Source organism: Vanessa cardui, chromosome W (genome assembly GCF_905220365.1).
Source record: "Vanessa cardui chromosome W, ilVanCard2.1, whole genome shotgun sequence".
NCBI classification, from domain to species: Eukaryota; Metazoa; Arthropoda; class Insecta; order Lepidoptera; family Nymphalidae; genus Vanessa; species Vanessa cardui.
In genome coordinates this window covers 209,640-227,168 of record NC_061153.1, presented here as the reverse complement: position 1 = coordinate 227,168, position 17,529 = coordinate 209,640, and the positions used below count along the sequence as shown (strand labels likewise).

General features: G+C 48.0%; 1 protein-coding gene and 1 long non-coding RNA gene across 2 annotated transcripts; both read left to right on the top strand.

The window, feature by feature from the left end:
- Window positions 1-6,425: 6,425 nt before the first annotated feature.
- LOC124542688 lies at window positions 6,426-7,482 on the top strand. Its single transcript, XR_006967346.1, has 3 exons — window positions 6,426-6,466; window positions 6,573-6,803; window positions 7,146-7,482. It is a non-coding gene; the product is annotated as an uncharacterized LOC124542688 (long non-coding RNA).
- A 1,523-nt stretch (window positions 7,483-9,005) lies between these two features.
- On the top strand, window positions 9,006-10,227 carry LOC124542774. Its single transcript, XM_047120665.1, has 3 exons — window positions 9,006-9,025; window positions 9,223-9,375; window positions 9,435-10,227. The coding sequence occupies exons 1-3, from the start codon at window positions 9,006-9,008 to the stop codon at window positions 10,225-10,227; spliced, it is 966 nt and encodes a 321-aa protein (XP_046976621.1).
- Window positions 10,228-17,529: the final 7,302 nt, after the last annotated feature.

The window sequence follows — 17,529 nt, the reverse complement described above, 5'->3', positions numbered from 1 at the left end:
AGGTCGACCGAGAGGCCGAACGACTCGGTGCCGCCCTGTCTCGCATCTGCGATGCGGCGATGCCGAGGGTGAAGCCTCAGACTCCACGTCACCGAGTTTACTGGTGGCGCCCGGAGCTACGGACGTTGCGGAGGGCGTGTGTTGCGGCCCGCCGCCAATATGTAAGGTCCAGACGGAGGCGGATACGTGATCACGACCTGGAAGAGGCTCTTTACACCTCCTACAGGGAGGCTTGCGTGTCGCTCCGGAAGGCCATCGCGTAGGCGAAGGAAGCGGCATGGGTGTTGCGGCTAGCGTCTCTCGACGCGGTTCCGTGGGGGAGACCGTACAGGGTCGTGAGGCAGAAGCTCCGACCCTGGACACCCCCGCTCACCACCACCATCCAGCCGCGGCTTCTGGGACGGATCGCGGAGGAACTTTTTCCGGAGCGCGGAGCGTTCGTCCCACCGGCGATGGAGCCCGAGATCGTGAGGGAGGTGCCGAACCAGGCGTCCCCGGTTACCGAGGTGGAGTTGTGCGCGGCTGTCCTGAAGCTACGCTCGAAAAGGACAGCCCCCGGGCCTGACGGGATACCGGGACGCGCCCTGGCGATCGCGTCGGAGGAGTTGGGCGATGGCATGTGCCAACTGTTCTCGGCCTGCCTGGCTCAGGGTAGGTTCCCCAATCGGTGGAAAACGGGTAAGCTCGTTCTCATCCGCAAGGAGGGACGAGCCCCCGATCAGCCGTCGGCCTACCGGCCCATCGTGCTGCTCGACGAAGAGGGTAAGCTCTTTGAGCGTATACTTGCAGCCCGTCTAGTCGGGAGCATGGAGCCAGGCCTGAGCGAGTGGCAGTTCGGCTTTCGCCGGGGCCGCTCGACGCTGGACGCGCTCGCCAGACTGAGGGAGGTCGCAGAGGAGGAGGTCTCTCGGGGTGGGGTGTTGTTGGCAGTGTCGTTGGATATTTCCAACGCCTTCAACAATCTGCCCTGGGAAGTGGTTCTGGAAGCCCTCAGATACCACAACGTTCCGGACTATCTGCGACGAACCATCGCCGACTATTTCTCGGGTAGGGCGGTGGTATTCCCGACGATGGAGGGAGTGAGCAGGAGGGCGATGACTTGCGGTGTTCCACAGGGCTCGGTTTTGGGGCCGATACTGTGGAACATCGGCTACGATTGGGTGCTGCGTGGGGCCACGTTGCGAGGGGTCAGCGTGACCTGCTACGCTGACGACACTCTCGTGTCGGCCCGCGGCAGTACTCATCGTGAGGCGGCGTACCTTGCCACGGCGGCAGTGGCACACGCGGTCCACCGCATTCGTGCTCTGGGCCTTGAGGTGGCCTTGCACAAATCCAAGGCCCTAGTCTTCCATGGACCTCGGAAAGCGCCACCTCAGGGCATGACCGTCGGCGGAACTTCCATCACCATCGAGTCGACGATGAAGTACCTGGGAATCGTCCTCGATGGCAGGTGGAAGTTCGAGGAGCACTTCCGGCGCTTGGCCCCAAGACTGGTGGCTGCAGCCGGAGCGTTGGGGCGGATTCTACCCAACGTCGGTGGACCGGGTTGTTCCTGCAGGCGGCTGTATTCCGGCGTGGTGCGCTCGGTGGCACTCTACGGTGCGCCAATATGGGCGGACGCTCTGAGCGCTTGTAACGTCGCCTCCCTGCGACGTTCCCAGCGGGCGATGGCGCTCAGGGCGGCTCGGGCGTACCGGACGGTGTATACACCGCGGCCGGCTTGCTGTCCGGAAGCCCGCCATGGAACCTCGAGGCCGAGATCAACTCGAGCGTCTACTGGCGGGTCAAGGCTGCAAGAGCAGGCGGGAACGCACCCCCACTACGTGAAGTGCAGCAGTGGAGGGAAGAGGCAAGACGCCGCCTCATGGAGAAGTGGGAGGATCGGCTGCGAGTTCCGGATGTCAGTGGGGAACTCGTGGCGGCGATCCGGCCCGTGCTGAGAGAATGGGTTGAGCGTAAGCACGGCCCACTGACGTACCACCTGACGCAGCTCATAACCGGTCACGGCTGCTTCGCCAAATACCTGTGCGAAGTGGTCGGGAGAGAGCCGTCGGTGGTATGTCATCATTGCGATGACGGAGCCGTGGACACGGCCGAGCACACGCGCGAAGAGTGCCCAGCCTGGGCGGAGCCTCGCGCAGCCTTGTCCACGGTCATTGGATTAGACTTATCGCTTCCGGCCCTCATTAGAAAGATGGTCGCGAGTGAAGAGGCGTGGGCGGCATTACGGGTCTTCAGCGAAGCCGTAATGTCCGCGAAGGAGGAGGCGGAGCGCCACCGGCAGGACGATGCCAACTCCCTCCAGCGGCGCCGACGGAGACCCGGTCGGCGGCGCCGCGACCATCTAGGCCGGTTGCTTTGACTTGACTTGACGCAGCGGCGGCGGACCTTTACATCCGTCGCCGCATATCCCGGATGTGACACAGCGCTATCGGCAGCGGACCTTTACATCCGCTGCCGCCCTGAATTTAATTGACGAAGCGTAGTCGGCTGTGGACCTTTACATCCGCTGCCGCCGCCTAGCCTCCAGTGGCGGACTCGGGGGGAGTCCGTCACGGTTCAGACGGAGGCGGAGTGTCGGAAGGTGCGCCGTAACACCCTGGCGTGCCTTTCGCGAAGTGTCGCCCCTATTGCGACAGCCGCTGGCAGGGTCGCGGTGGTGAGTCAAACGCGTTCCCGTGGCCCTGCCGCCTTGCGGAGAGGCGGAAATCCTAGGAGGTTTTAGTGGGTAGGCGGGGCCTTCTGCCCCGGGAGTCCCACATATCCGTCCCGGTCCCCCTTCGGCCGGGCGGAATGCGTAAATGCATTTCCTCCTAGTAAAACAAAAAAAAAAAAGGTTAGGTTAGGTTGGGGTGCATGTGGGGTGCATGTCAGTCGCCTCCTCGTGGCGCACCCTGGGCAACGGTGTCGACGATCTTTTGTCGTCGGCAACGGCTAAGACTGACGCGGAGGGCACGCCACGGGTCGCCCTGGTCCTTCTCTGTTTTCAGAGTGGACTGTGTGCGCGGCCCGTAGGCAATGAAGGAGTGTACATATGTTTTGTTACTATATTTAAGTAGTCGTAAGTTATACATATAATATTTAGTGTATTTAATTTTAAGGTGTAAATTTTGTATATTTTATTTTACTACCCGAATCCTAAGTGGCGACGCAGCGCGATGGGATGCATGGCCGGAGGGTATTCCGGTCATTACTGCGTCACGCCGGCAGCCCCGGCAAAAAATTCTCATTATGAGTGCAACTAAGGAAATATATTCTCCAGGAGGGTGTCACTCCCTCTCCGATCCACTTCACGGATCGGACCGTCCCGACGAATCTGGAGGGGACAAAGTCGCACTACGGATTTTTTCTAACGACCAAACGGCGAGCACAACGGACACTGAGACGGAGAGAGCAGGCGTATTTTTAAGGTCTGTAAATAGTAATAATTGTGTAAATAGTGAGAAGATTGGAAGTATGGAGTTGGATGTGGGCCCAAACATAGACCCTTGCCTGCTGAATGAACCTGTGGTCCGGCTGGAACGGCTCTCTGAGTCGGACTCATCGGTCTGCAGCATATTTCAGCAGCGGCGACGAAAGGGCGAGAAGAGGTCTCACATGGGAGACAGCTGCTCTGGCTCGGACACCGACAGGAGTCAGCGGCAGGGCAGCAATGACGCTGAACATTCGGTTAGTAGGTGGTTAAAACCTGCTAACAAAAGGGGACGGGGGAACGAAAATCGTTTCCAGGCGGAGGATTCGCTGGCCGCTTACAGCGAGGCGGCCAGAAAGGCTTTGGACGAAAGGGTTGCCCGATCGAGGAACCGGCAACCCGTAAGTGCTGAGGACTTGCCGAAGACGTCCGCCGCTCTCGACGCAGCCGTTCAGGAGGCGATCGGGGTGGTCATGCAGGTTGCCGACAAATCGGGCAACCTCAAGGGCACTTTTGTGTGAGCCCTGAAGTCAGCTGCCGACACCATCAAAGGTGCGGTAGCAGACCTTAGGGCCATGACTATGACGGAGGAGGTTGCGCGCTTAGAGGTGGCTAACGCGCAACTCTCAGGCCAGCTGGCTGAGCTGAGGCGGGAGGTGGCTCAGATGCGCCAGCAACCACCAACGGGTGAAGGTCACATCCAAAAGATGTTGGAGGAGGCGCTACGGTCCAACCGGGAACAGTTCGCAACTATGCTGAACGCCCGGATGGAAGGAATCGAGCGCCGCCTTCTTCCTGAGCCCCGGCTGCGGCCACCGCTGGCCGCCGACCGGAAGGCAGCGCAGGCGACAGCTGCGGCTGCAAACCCGGCGAGGACGCCCGAGACCGCTGGCGTGGTGGTAGAGCCAGTCAAACTCGGCAAAAAGAAGAAGCGGCCACCAACACTAGCTGCCCAAGAAGCGGCTAATAGAAGGTCGGCTCCAACGACAACACCTGTAGAGCCGAACAACTCACCGACGACCTGGAGCGCTGTCGTCGGTAGAAAGAAGAAGACGGCGAAGAAGCCGGCCAATAAGCCAGTGCAGCAAGCGACCACCAGACCTGCTGCACAGAAAAACTCACAGAAGAAGAGGAAACTACGCCCTCCTCGCACGTCTGTGATCACCATCACGATCAAACCCGGTGCGGAAGAGAAGGGCTTGAATTACGAGAACGTCCTGGCGCACGCAAAGAGTCGCATCAAATTGAGTGATGTCGGCTTGACTGCGGTGTGCTTCAGGACGGCGGCGACGGGAGCGCGCATGCTGGAGATACCGCCAGGCACCAACGAAGCCGAGAAAGCGGCGGATGCCCTGGCGGAGAAGCTGCGCGAGCTATTCAGCCCGGACGAGGTCCAGATACACCGTCCGACCAAGTGCGCGGAGCTCAGGGTCTTGGACCTGGACGACTCCGTCACGGTGGAGGAGGCCGTGGCGTCGGTCGCCGAAGCCGGGGGCTGCACGACCGGAGCCATCAAGCCTGGCATTCTCGCCCGTCACTCGAGCGGCACGGGCTCACTTTGGGTGAGTTGCCCAGTGGCGGCCGCTAAGAAGATCGTGGCGGTCGGTAGGGTTAGGGTCTGGTGTTTGTCGGCGCGAGTGCTTTTGCTCGAGTCGCGGCCACTTCGATGCTACAAATGCCTGGAGGGGGGCCACATGGGTGCCAAGTGTGACAGGGGTGTCGACCGTAGCCGTTTGTGCTATCGCTGCGGTCAGCCCGATCACAGAGCCCGAGAGTGCACCGCCGCTGACGCAAACTGCATCATCTGCTCAGCGGCCGGTAAGCCTGCGGCACATGCCGTCGGCGCAAGAGAATGCCAGGGCAGCAAAGGTCCAGCCCGAGGCAAGAAGAGAAGAGTAGCGGTGAGGAAGGGCCCTGTAGCAACTTCCCAACGGCGAACGGAGGCGGAGCCTATGGAGACCGCTCAGTGATGGCCCTAAGATGTCTCCAGGCCAACATCAACCACTCTGCTAGAGCTCAGGACCTTCTAGTCCAGAGCATGGCAGAGTGGCAAATCGACGTCGCGGTGGTATCGGAGCCCTACGTCGTTCATTTACGGGACGACTGTGTCTCCGACCACGATGGTGTGGTGGCCATCATCGCTCCCGCTGTCGCAGACTCCCCGACCATAGAGGGTGTGGTCAAGGGGAAGGGCTGCATGCTCACCGTCGTCGGTGGTGTGGCGATCATCGGCGTTTACGCCTCGCCTAACCGAACCCTCGCCGAGTTCGAGCGACTTCTGGTGGAGGTCGGCGCTCTGGTGGGACAGGCTTCGCCAACCCCTGTGTTAGTCGCGGGGGACTTAATAATAAATAATAATAATAATAAAGATTTATTGGTCAAGTTGCACTACAACACAATAACAATCTTATTCACATATAAAAACAGTATAAAAAAACACAATAAATTAAAATTACACAAAAAAAAAAAATTAATATTATAATAGAAAAAGGGGAAGAAAAAAAAAAAAATGTGCTGCAGTACAACAATACCAAATGGAGATTCGCTCAGTAAAAGAAGAAGCATCAATGATGCTTCTAAACTGATTTTCAGCGGTCTCCAGAAGGTATGCGCTGACAGCTGTGACACAAAAAAAAAATAGTAATAAAAGTAATACAAAGCAAATCTAAACACTAAAAACAAGCAAAAAAATTCTTACAATAATATAACAAGAGTAATTAAAAAAAAAAAATAATAAAATGATAACAATAATAACAATAAACAGTCCTAGCAGAACGCTGTGCGAGTGAGATATCTACATGAGATAGAAGCAACTAAACGGCAATTTTAATGTTAGAGAAAAAAATTATATATAACAATAACAATGTAGACTTAATGTTCCATCTCACTCTCAGTCTGAGCGTCACCTCTAGCGCTGAGCTGTCGTGCGTACTGCTCGTCCGCACTAAATAATTATAATCATCGTTTATTATAGGCACAACTTGTAATTAAAAATAAAATAGCAACAATGACAAGTAATAGGGAAAAAAAAAAAGAAAAACAGACATCGCAATGGTAAATATTTTTTGGATTACATATGATAAGATCATAACTTCGGCTTTTCAGTTGTATTATATTTCTCTGGTGCAAGTCCTTTACTTTTTATTTATTTATATTCTAGGCTCTCGAGTGTAAGTGATCAAAAACAATACTATACGGAGAATACTAATGTTAGACAGAAAGTTAACGCCAAGAAAATTTAAACCTGTGGAAGTATAATATTTAATATCCAATACAAAAAAAATAATAAATTGGAGTCGGAGATGGTGTTTGAAACTACAATAATAACAACAACCGGTCACCGAGCGCTGGTATGACTCATTCCAAGTGCTATCGGGCCGCAAACAGACAGGTACCTACTCTTACTATTAATCGTATTCCTAAAGTAACTAAACATACTTAGTGTATTATAATAATTACATTCTGTTAAAATTTATTTTCATAATTTATATCAATTTTTAAATACTGAATACCTACACACGAGTACATACTATAACATAACATATATACATATATATATATATATATATATATATATATATATACATACTCATAATAGAACAATTATTTAAAAAAAAAAAAAAAAAAAATAATAATAATAATAATAAATGAGTATCTAGTATCCTCATTCAGTTTTTTGTTTATCTAGCAAGTATTGTTTATATTTACTTTTAAATGTTGAAATTGTTTTCAGGTCCCGCAAAGGAGGTGGAAGATCATTCCAGCACTTGGTGGCGTTATACCTGAAGCTGCCTCGGAACGCTGCAGTTCTGTGCTGGGGCATTTTTAGCATAAACAGTGACGCTCGCGTGACATGTTCATTACTGTTCCTTTTTAACCATTGTAGTTTGTGGTATAGGTAAGGAGGAATCTGATATTTAATAACACCAAAAAGTAACGATGCAAAGTGTAGTTGTCTACGATAATTCATTTTTAAAATATTGGCACTATTTAGAAAAGGCGTAACATGAGTACGAGGTGGAATATTGAAACAGTACCGTGCGCATGCATTCTGCACTCGCTGTATTACCTTTTTAGTCGTGCAAGTAAGCGGGGCCCTATAACTGCGTCAGCGTAGTTAAACTTAGACAAAATTAAGGCCTCGCATAGTTTGATACGGACATTCGTTGAAATTGAGTCTCTTATACGATAAAGGATCTTTAATCTATAAAAACAAGTTTTAGATATATTATTTATATGATTTTCAAAGCGAAGCCTTTCGTCCATTAGTACACCTAGATTACGTGCCTCGGTTACCCTTTCAATATGTTCACCTCTTATCTCTACTTTAGGGTTATAAATGTTAACTAATTGTATTTGTCGATCTGTGCCAAAAATCATGTATTTTGTCTTGGCCGCATTTATAGTCAAAGTGTTTGACTCCGACCATTTGGAGATACGGTCTAAGTCCTGCCCAAGCTTGTGCAAAGCTAAACTTATCTCACTTGGTTTAAATGATATATACAATTGTATATCGTCCGCGTACATCTGAAATTTACAATTCTCTATTTTGTTTACTATGTCTGATATGTAGATTATAAAAAGAATAGGGCCCAAGATGGATCCCTGCGTTACGCCCCTGTTTACCTGGCTACAGACAGATTTATCAGCATTACCATCCTCACGTCCTATTTCTACATATTGAGTGCGATCGGACATATAACTTTTGAACCACTCTACAGCTTCTGAGCTAAAACCATAGTATGCTAATTTTGAAAGTAATAGAGTGGTGTTTATGGTATCAAAAGCTCGCGAGTAATCGAGAAGCACAAGGATAGTCGCCTCCCCCCTGTCCTGAGCAGATAGGATATCGTCCACTACATAAGCTAATGCGGTTGTAGTACTCCTTTTCTTTCTAAACCCAGATTGTTCTGAAGGCAAAATATTGTTCAGTTCGAGATAGTCCCTTAATTGATTGCAAACTACTTTCTCAAGAACTTTAGACAAACAGGGCAGGATGCTAATAGGGCGTAAATCCTTTAGTTCTGTAGGGTTACTGTTCTTTGGTATGGGCTTAATTATGGACTTATGCCATTGATTAGGATAAATACTAGTCGTTATGATTTTTGTAATTAATTGAATTGAATAAGGAAGCGTAGGTAATAACATATCAAGTGAGATGCCATCAGATCCGATGGCGTTAGTATGCAATGACTTGATATGTCTGAATATGTCAGTCTCTGTAACAACATTTATATTAAATATTGAATGTCCAAATTTATGCGTTAGAAAGAAATCAATATCCGATTGGAGAACAAAGTTTTTGCCAGGAACCGTTAGAAAAAAGGTATTTATTTTATTAGGATCACGTAATTGTTCTGGTAGCTGCATGTCACATTTCCTATTGATATTTACATTATATTTTATATGCGTCCATAAGAGCCGAGAATTTTTGATATTTTTATTCACATACATATCAAAGTATGCCTTTTTTTCATTTTTTATTGCCTGATTCACTAAATTCTTTAATTGTTTATAGTAACTGAGATGAACATCGCTTTTATTTTTAGTTGCACGTGTGTGCGCACTGTCCCTAAGTTTCATCATAAACTTGATGGTAGCGGTGATCCACGGGTATTGCCGATTTTTGATGCTAATACATTTAAGAGGTGCTAAAGTATTATAAACACGAAGCACTATTTTGTTAAATTCCTCCACCATATCATTAACATTTTCAAGTTCAGCAATGCACTCCCAATTAATTAACGCTAGATTCCTATCCAACTCATTCCAGTCAATAGCTTTAATGTTTCTAATACAAATGCTTTTAGAGTGAAATACATCTTTGTCGATACTAATCTTTTTGACTTCAATGCCAAATCAACGGCTTGGGGTTCCCCTGTGACGGATGTCAGGGGCGAGGCGTTGGAGGAGTGGGCCGTGTCGCTGGGACTCACCCCCATGAACAGCGGATCAGAGAGCACGTGCGTGCGGCAACAGGGCGAATCAATCGTCGACATCACGTTTGCGTCCAACGCCCTAGCCCGCCGTGTTCGAGGCTGGAGGGTGGAGACGGAGGTGGAGACCACCGATACATCCGGTTTGATGTCTCCGCGGTTCCCGTTTCCGCCCATGCCACTGTCGGTCAGTCGAGTGGCCCTCGCTGGAAGCTAAGTCCTCTCGATAGTCAGCTGGCAAAAGAGGCGGCGATCGTCGAAAGCTGGGGGACCGCTCCTGACTCTGTGGTGCAAGTCGACCGAGAGGCTGCTCGACTCGGCAGTGCGCTGTCCCGCGTCTGCGACGCTGCGATGCCGCGGGCCAAACCGCTCCCGCCGCGTCGACGAGTGTACTGGTGGCAGCCGGAACTCCGCCAACTGCGCAGAGCCTGTGTGGCTGCTCGCCGCCAGTACGCACGGTGCAGGAGGAGAAGAGTCCGTGACCACAATCTGGAGGCGGCCCTTTACACCGCCTACAGAGAAGCCTGCGTCACCCTGCAGAAAGCCATATCCCGTGCTAAGGAGGAGGCATGGCGTGAATGGCTGGCGACCCTCGACGCCGATCCGTGGGGCAGACCGTACCGGTTGGTGAGGCAGAAGCTCCGACCCTTGGCTCCTCCACTCACCAGCACCCTTCAGCCAGACGTCCTGGAGAGTGTCGTCGGTGCTCTCTTTTCGGAGCGGGGAGAATTTATACCACCTTCGATGGCGCCTCTCAACGATCACGACAACTCGATCAGGCGTCCCCCGTCACCGAGGCGGAATTATGTGCTGCTGTCGTCAAGCTCGGGTCTAAAAGGACAGCCCCGGGGCCCGACGGCATTCCAGGACGTGCTCTAGCCATAGCTCTTGGCGAGATGGGCGAGAGCGTCAGGCACCTCTTCTCCGAGTGTCTTGCGCAGGGTAGGTTCCCCGACAGGTGGAAAACGGGTAGGCTCGTCCTAATCCGCAAGGACGGACGACCGCCCGATCAGCAGTCGGCCTACCGCCCTATAGTGCTGCTCGACGAGGCGAGCAAGCTTTTTGAGCGCATTATTGCAGCCCGCCTTGTCGCAAGCATGGAGCCGGGACTGAGCGAGCGACAGTTCGGCTTCCGCCCAGGTGGCTCGACCCTCGACGCTATAGCGAGCTTGAGGGATCTCGCAGAGCAGGAGGTCTCTCAAGGTGGGGTACTGATGGCTGTGTCCTTGGATATTTCCAACGCCTTTAACACCCTGCCCTGGGAGACGGTAATGGTGGCCTTGCGGTACCATAGAGTGCCCCCATACCTTCGGCAGATCATCGCCGACTACTTCGCGGGCAGAGCAGTCGCTTACCCGACAAAGGAGGGTTGGAGAAGGAAGAGGATGACGTGCGGTGTTCCACAGGGCTCTGTTTTGGGTCCGTTGCTGTGGAACATCGGGTACGACTAGGTGCTACGCGGGGCCACTCTGCGGGGGGTCAGCGTGACGTGTTACGCCGATGACACCCTCGTGTCGGCCCGCGGTAAAACCCATCGCGAGGCGACCTATCTCGCCACGGCCGGAGTGGCGCATGCAGTCCACCGCATCCGCGCTCTGGGCCTCGAGGTGGCCTTACACAAATCCGAGGTTCTTGTTTTTCATGGACCTCGGAACGCGCCACCTCAGGGAGCGGCGATAACCATCGGCGGAACTTCCATCACCATCGGGTCGACGATGAAGTACCTGAGACTCGTCCTCGATGGCAGGTGGAAGTTCGAGGAGCACTTCCGGCGCTTGGCCCCGAGACTGGTGGCTGCAGCCGGAGCGCTCGGGCGCATTTTGCCCAACATTGGAGGGCCAGGCAATCCAGCGAGACGCCTTTACATCGGAGTGGTGCGCTCGATGGCGCTGTACGGTGCGCCGATATGGGCGGACGCGCTAAGCGCCCGCAACGTCGCTTCGCTGCGACGTCCGCAGCGGGTGATGGCGCTCAGAGCGGCTCGGGCGTATCGTACGGTGTCCTACACCACAGCCTGTCTGCTGTCCGCAAGCCCGCCATGGGACCTCGAGGCCGAGATCAACTCGAGCGTCTACTGGCGGGCCAAGGCTGTAAGAGCGGAGGGGAACTCACCCCAAGTCCTGCAGTGGAGGCAGGAGGCCCGACATCGCCTCATGGAGAAGTGGAGGGAACAGTGGCGTAGCTAGATGAGCAAGGGCCCCGGTGCACAGAAAAAGAATCGGGCCCCCACCCCCTCTTTTCCATCTCTCTTTAACAAATAATTACCCTTTAAAAGTATAGATACCAAATAAGAAATCTTGTGCACAGGTTCGTGATTTTCTAGCTTCAGAAGCTTAAGGTTTGGTTTAGAGGGCCCTCTGAACTCCGGGGCCCTGGTGCACTGCACCACCTGGCCCTACGATAGCTACGCCACTGGGAGGGAACGGCTGCGAGTTTCGGATGCCGGTGGGGATCTCGTGGCGGCCATTCGGCCCGTTCTGAGAGAGTGGGTCGAGCGCAAACACGGCCCACTCTCATACCACCTGACGCAGCTCCTGACCGGCCACGGGTGCTTGGGTAAATACCTTTGTGACGTGGTCGGTAGATAGCCGACAACGACGTGCCACCATTGTGGCAACGAAGCCGTGGACACGGCCGAACACACGCGCGTAGAGTGCCCAGCCCTGTTCACGGCTATTGGAGGAGACATCTCGCTTCCGGCCTTAGTGCGCAAAATTGTCGCGAGCGAAGAGGCGTGGGCGGCATTACGAACCTTCAGCGAGGTCGTAATGTCCGCCAAGGAGAAGGCTGAAAGACAGCGGGAGGACGACACCAACTCCCTCCCGTTGCGTCGACGGAGACCTGGTCGACGACGCCGCGACCATCTAGGCCGGTTGCTTTGACCTGACTTGACACAGCGGCGGCGGACCTTTATATCCGCCGCCGCACAACCCGGACGTGACATAGCGTAGTCGGCAGCGGACCTTTACACCCGCTGCCGCCTAGCCTCCAGTGGCGGACTCGGGGGAGTCCGTCACGGTTCTGACGGAGGCGGAGACGGAAGCGTGCCGCAACATCATGGCACGCCTTCGAGACGAGTCGCCTCTATACAGCGACGGCCGCTGGCAGGGCCGCGGTGGTGAGCCACGTGCGTTCCCGTAGTCCTGCCGCCTTGCGGCGAAGGCGGAAATCCTATGAGGTTTTAGTGGGTAGGACGGGGCCTTCTGCCCCGGGAGTCCCACATATCCGTCCCGGTCCCCCCTTTCGACCGGGCGGAATGCGTAAATGCATTTCCTCGTAGTAAAACAAAAAAAAAAAAAAAAAAAGGTTAGGTTAGGTTGGGGCACATGTCAGTCGCCTCCTCGTGGCGCACCCTGGGCAACGGGGCCGGCTTGAGCTTGCTCGCCGGCCACAGCTAAGACTGACGCGGAGGGCATGCCACGGGTCGCCCCCAGTCTTTCTCTGTTTTCAGAGTGGACTGTGCGAGCGGCCCCGTGGCAAAGAATGAGTGTAAATATTATTTGTAAATATATATTAATTTGTTTTATAATTAGAAAGAAAGAAAGAAGAAAGAAAAAACATTTATTGACATACACACATATGAAGAAAAAATTGATATAAAAAAAAAAAAAAAACATAAACAAAGAAAGATATAATAATAACGAATAAAAAAATATATATAATGAATATAAAACTTGTGTGCAGTCAAAAGGAGACAGCTCAGGCTATGAGGGATTTTTATCCCTCTGCTGATTTTCAGCTGTCTCCCTTGTAGCCACGCAATGACAGTATCAACTTAAACGCGCGGGGCGGGGGGTGCGCGGCCGCAACGTGGACGTGGTCCGTGGACATAACGGAACACCGTCGACGTCAGTGTGATCGTCACCGCACGCCCGTGTAGATTGCGTCACGTTGCGTCATTATAAACCTATTATGTTACTTATTCTGTGACGTGTTATTACTACCTTAAAGTAATTTTATTTGCTTACATTAATTGTAAAAAACAATAAAAAGTGAACAACAAACATAGTAAAAGCAACATAAAAGAACTACCATAGGTTAATTGAGAAAATTATTCCATATTTATACACTAAACGATATTCAGCAACACATAATGCAAATGTCCTGTGCTACTGTAAGGTATGTTATGTATTATTTTATTTAGTATATCTGTTAATTATATATAAAATTTAATTATCAACTTATTTTTAGTCAAAGAATCTGTTTGTGTTATATATTATTTGATTTGAAATATGCATATTAATATTGTAATCGTATTTTTGTATGTATTTTCAGGGAGTGAAACATCATAGGCGAGTCGAGGCAATCCGGCATCCGTGTTCAAGTAAGGAGCAACTTCCATATTGCAAGATGGCCATAACCGATAGGCAAGTAGTTAATCAAATTAAAAAATAATTATATATTAAATACCTAGGTATACTATACGTAATATTTAAAAGGTTGTTGAATTAGAAAAATTAGTTGAGTTTAGTAACATTAAATAAATAAATAATAATAAAAAAATAATAATAATAATAATAAAGAAAAAAGTACCTACCTAGTATATACAAGTAGTACCTACTATAAATTATGTATACACTAGATCTATGTCTGCTTTTGTAAATTTAGCAGATGGGTCTTGAATTTTGTTTTAAAATTATTAATGTTTTGCAGGCTACGGATAGGCGGTGGCAAGTTGTTCCAGATTTTGCTTGCGGAGTACCGGAAACTGCCTCGAAAACTAGCGGAGCTGTGCTTATGCTGTCTGAGCATGTATGTGGTCGCCCTGGTACCATACGAGGTATTTTCGTCTCTCGCCCATCGTAGTTTTTTGTAAAGGTACAAGGGTTCCTTATTTTTTATAATGCCAAATAAAAGTGTTGCTAAATGTAATTTTCTACGGCTTTCCATCTTTAAACAACCAGAATTATTCAAAAATGGCGTGACGTGAGTGCGAGGGGGTATGTGAAAACAATATCGAGCGCAAGCATTTTGAACACGTTGTATTACGTTTTTAGTTCTTGCAAGTAGTCTTGGTCCTGTAATTGCATCAGCGTAATTCAGCTTAGACATAACCAAACTCTCACACAATGTAATACGCAAATCAGTACTCAGTGAGTCACGGATACGATACAGAATCTTTAAACGGTAATAGCAATTGCGGACAATTTCAGAATAGTAGTTTTCAAAGCGTAGATTCTCGTCCATTAAGACACCCAGATTTTTTGCTTCAGAAACTCTCTGAATATTTTCACCCTTAATTTGTATGTTGAGGGTTTTAACAGATATTTTTTTAATTTGATTAGGAGTACCCAGTAACATATATTTAGTTTTACTTGGATTCAGCACTAATGTATTAGACTCAGACCAGTTTGAGATATTACTAAGATCTTCATTAAGCTTTTCTAGCGCGTTGTCTGTCTCTGAAGGTTTAAAGGAAATATACAGCTGAACATCATCGGCATATATTTGATAATTGCAATGTTTAATACACTTCGTAATGTCCGAGCTGTATAATATAAAAAGAAGTGGGCCTAGAATTGAGCCTTGTGGCACTCCTCTTTTAACTGTGGAGCAGCCTGAGATTAAAGGCCTCCCATCTTCACACTTCAATTCAACTCTCTGTTTTCTATCATTAAGGTAACTGGAAAACCAGTTTAGAGATGTATGATCAAAACCGTAATATTTTAACTTGGACAATAGCAGAGGAATATTAATACAGTCAAATGCGCGGGAGTAATCTAGCATAACGAGAAAAGTGCCTTTTCCTTCGTCTTGAGCTGTAAGTATGTCGTCAACAACACAGGCCAGAGCGGTAGTTGTGCTGCGACCTTTTCTAAACCCAGACTGCTCTTCAGGTAGTATTCGATTTAATTCTAGATATTCTGTTAATTGACGACATACTATCTTTTCAAGAACCTTAGAGAGACATGGTAGAATGCTTATAGGTCGAAGATCTTTTAAGCTAACAGGGTTATTATTCTTGGGGATAGGTCGAATTACTGACTCTTTCCACATGTCAGGAAATATATGAGTCATTATGGATTTGTTTATTATGCTCGTTATAATTCTGAGTGTATAGGGAATAGTCAATAATATCATATCCAGAGATATGCCGTCCCTCCCTATGGCATTTGATTTTAAACTATGCAGCTCCTTTAAGACCATTTCTTCGCTTACTAGCTTTAATTTAAAATTCAAGTCTTCATTAAATGAATGTATATCAAAATATGAAATGGCAGATAATGGTGCATTTTGTGACCCGGGAATATTCAGAAAGAACGTATTAATTGACTCCGGATCATTAAATTTTTCCGGTAATTGCAAAGTTTTTTTACTTTTAATTCTAACATGTTTTTTCAAATTTTTCCACATGATGGGGGAATTTTTCGCGTAATTGTTAATAAATATTTTTATGTAAACTTTCTTTTCATTTTGCATCGTTTCCTCTACTATTTTTTTTAACATTTTATAATATTCCCTATGAACCTGATTATTCGAGAGCTTAGCCTGTGTATGAGCTTCGTTACGTAAATTCATCATTAATTTTATATTATCTGTAATCCAAGGATAATGTTGCTCATTTACGTTCTTCATCTTTATGGGAGCTATTAGATCAAAGACTTCAATAATAACACCTGTAAACTCAGTAACTAAGTCATTGACGTTTTCTAGCCCAGCTAGAAAATCCCAATCTATATTTTCTAGGTATGCACTAAGTAATTCTCTATTGATGGTTTTTAAGCTCCTAGTAGTTATTTTAAGTGGTCGGGATTTTTCTACTTTAATGTTAAGAATACCGGTTATGAATGCATGGTGGCTAAGGTCGGATATGTGGTCTACATTAGTCTGAATGTTAAGTGTGTCAGTACAAAATAAGTCGAGCAAGGTATTTGCGCCCGCCGTAGAATGAGTAGGTTCGGTTATATGTTGAGTTAGACCAGTAAACGAAAGAAAATTAGCCAACGCTGCAAACCCTATTGAATTTTTGTTGAGATAATCTATATTAAAATCACCAACCAATATAATACTATCATAATATTTAAGTGAACCAAACGTTTCGGTTAAGGCGTCAATAAAGGTTTGCGGGTTTAGCCACTGGGGTCTATACGCTGTGCCTATTATGATGACCTTACTGTTTATTTTTACACTAAGCCACATTTGCTCCACATTTGTAGTAGCCGGGTGATTGAGTAAGTGTGCTGAGATACCACGCTTAATGTAAAACCCGACTCCTCCTCCACGTTCGCGCTTAGTGGATGCAGGTCGTGGCATATGATTCAAGCTATAGCCAGGCACAACCGGGGCGCAGCCCTCTTCGTCTGGTCTCAACCAAGTCTCATTAACTGCCATTATGTCAACTTCATGTTTTTGTACAGCTACGATAAACTCCTCATGCCTAGTTCTTAATGAACCCTTATTTAGGAAGCCAATTTTTAATTTCTTATTATTCAACATTGCAACATTTAAGCGATTTGTTAAAAAATTTAATATACAACCAATTATACTTTTTAGTTTTTATATATATTGTAAAGATAGGGTAGATGTCATATAATTTGCATGTTCTAAAATAAAAGTATACTATACATATAAACATTAGTAAAATTGTAAGTTTTAATAGAATTGTAATATTTTTATATAATGAGTATTTATGTATATATGTATATTTATAAATTGTAGTTGTATAAGTTATTAAAAATATATGAGTTAAAAACAAATATATAGCAACAAAACAATACCTTATCATTATACCATAGTTGCACACTCCTATTCGACACAGTATTGAGATATAAAAATAACAAAAGAATATAATATAATTTTCTAAAATAATAATAAATATTATTATAACGATTCTACAGATTTTTGCAAGATGTTGACTAAGTTGTACATACTTGCTTAGAAAAACGAAATATGAAGTATACAATTTAGCTAATGTAAAAATTAAAATTAAGAATACATTGTGAGTGCCAGTATACATGAGTTTCCAATTTAATCGACTCCAAAAAATTTCATTATATCATTTTCAGAACGTATGCGATGAGACATGGAGTTGGCATCTTTTCGGACAAAGATACGACCTGCATTTGTCCAGATGAACTTCCACGCTTTCCGTCGACCTTCTTCGCGAGCCTTAAAGAATAGCTGAGCGTTCGTCCTTGTCAGACGTTTATTAATATAAAAACGTCGCGGCTGTCCTTCAAT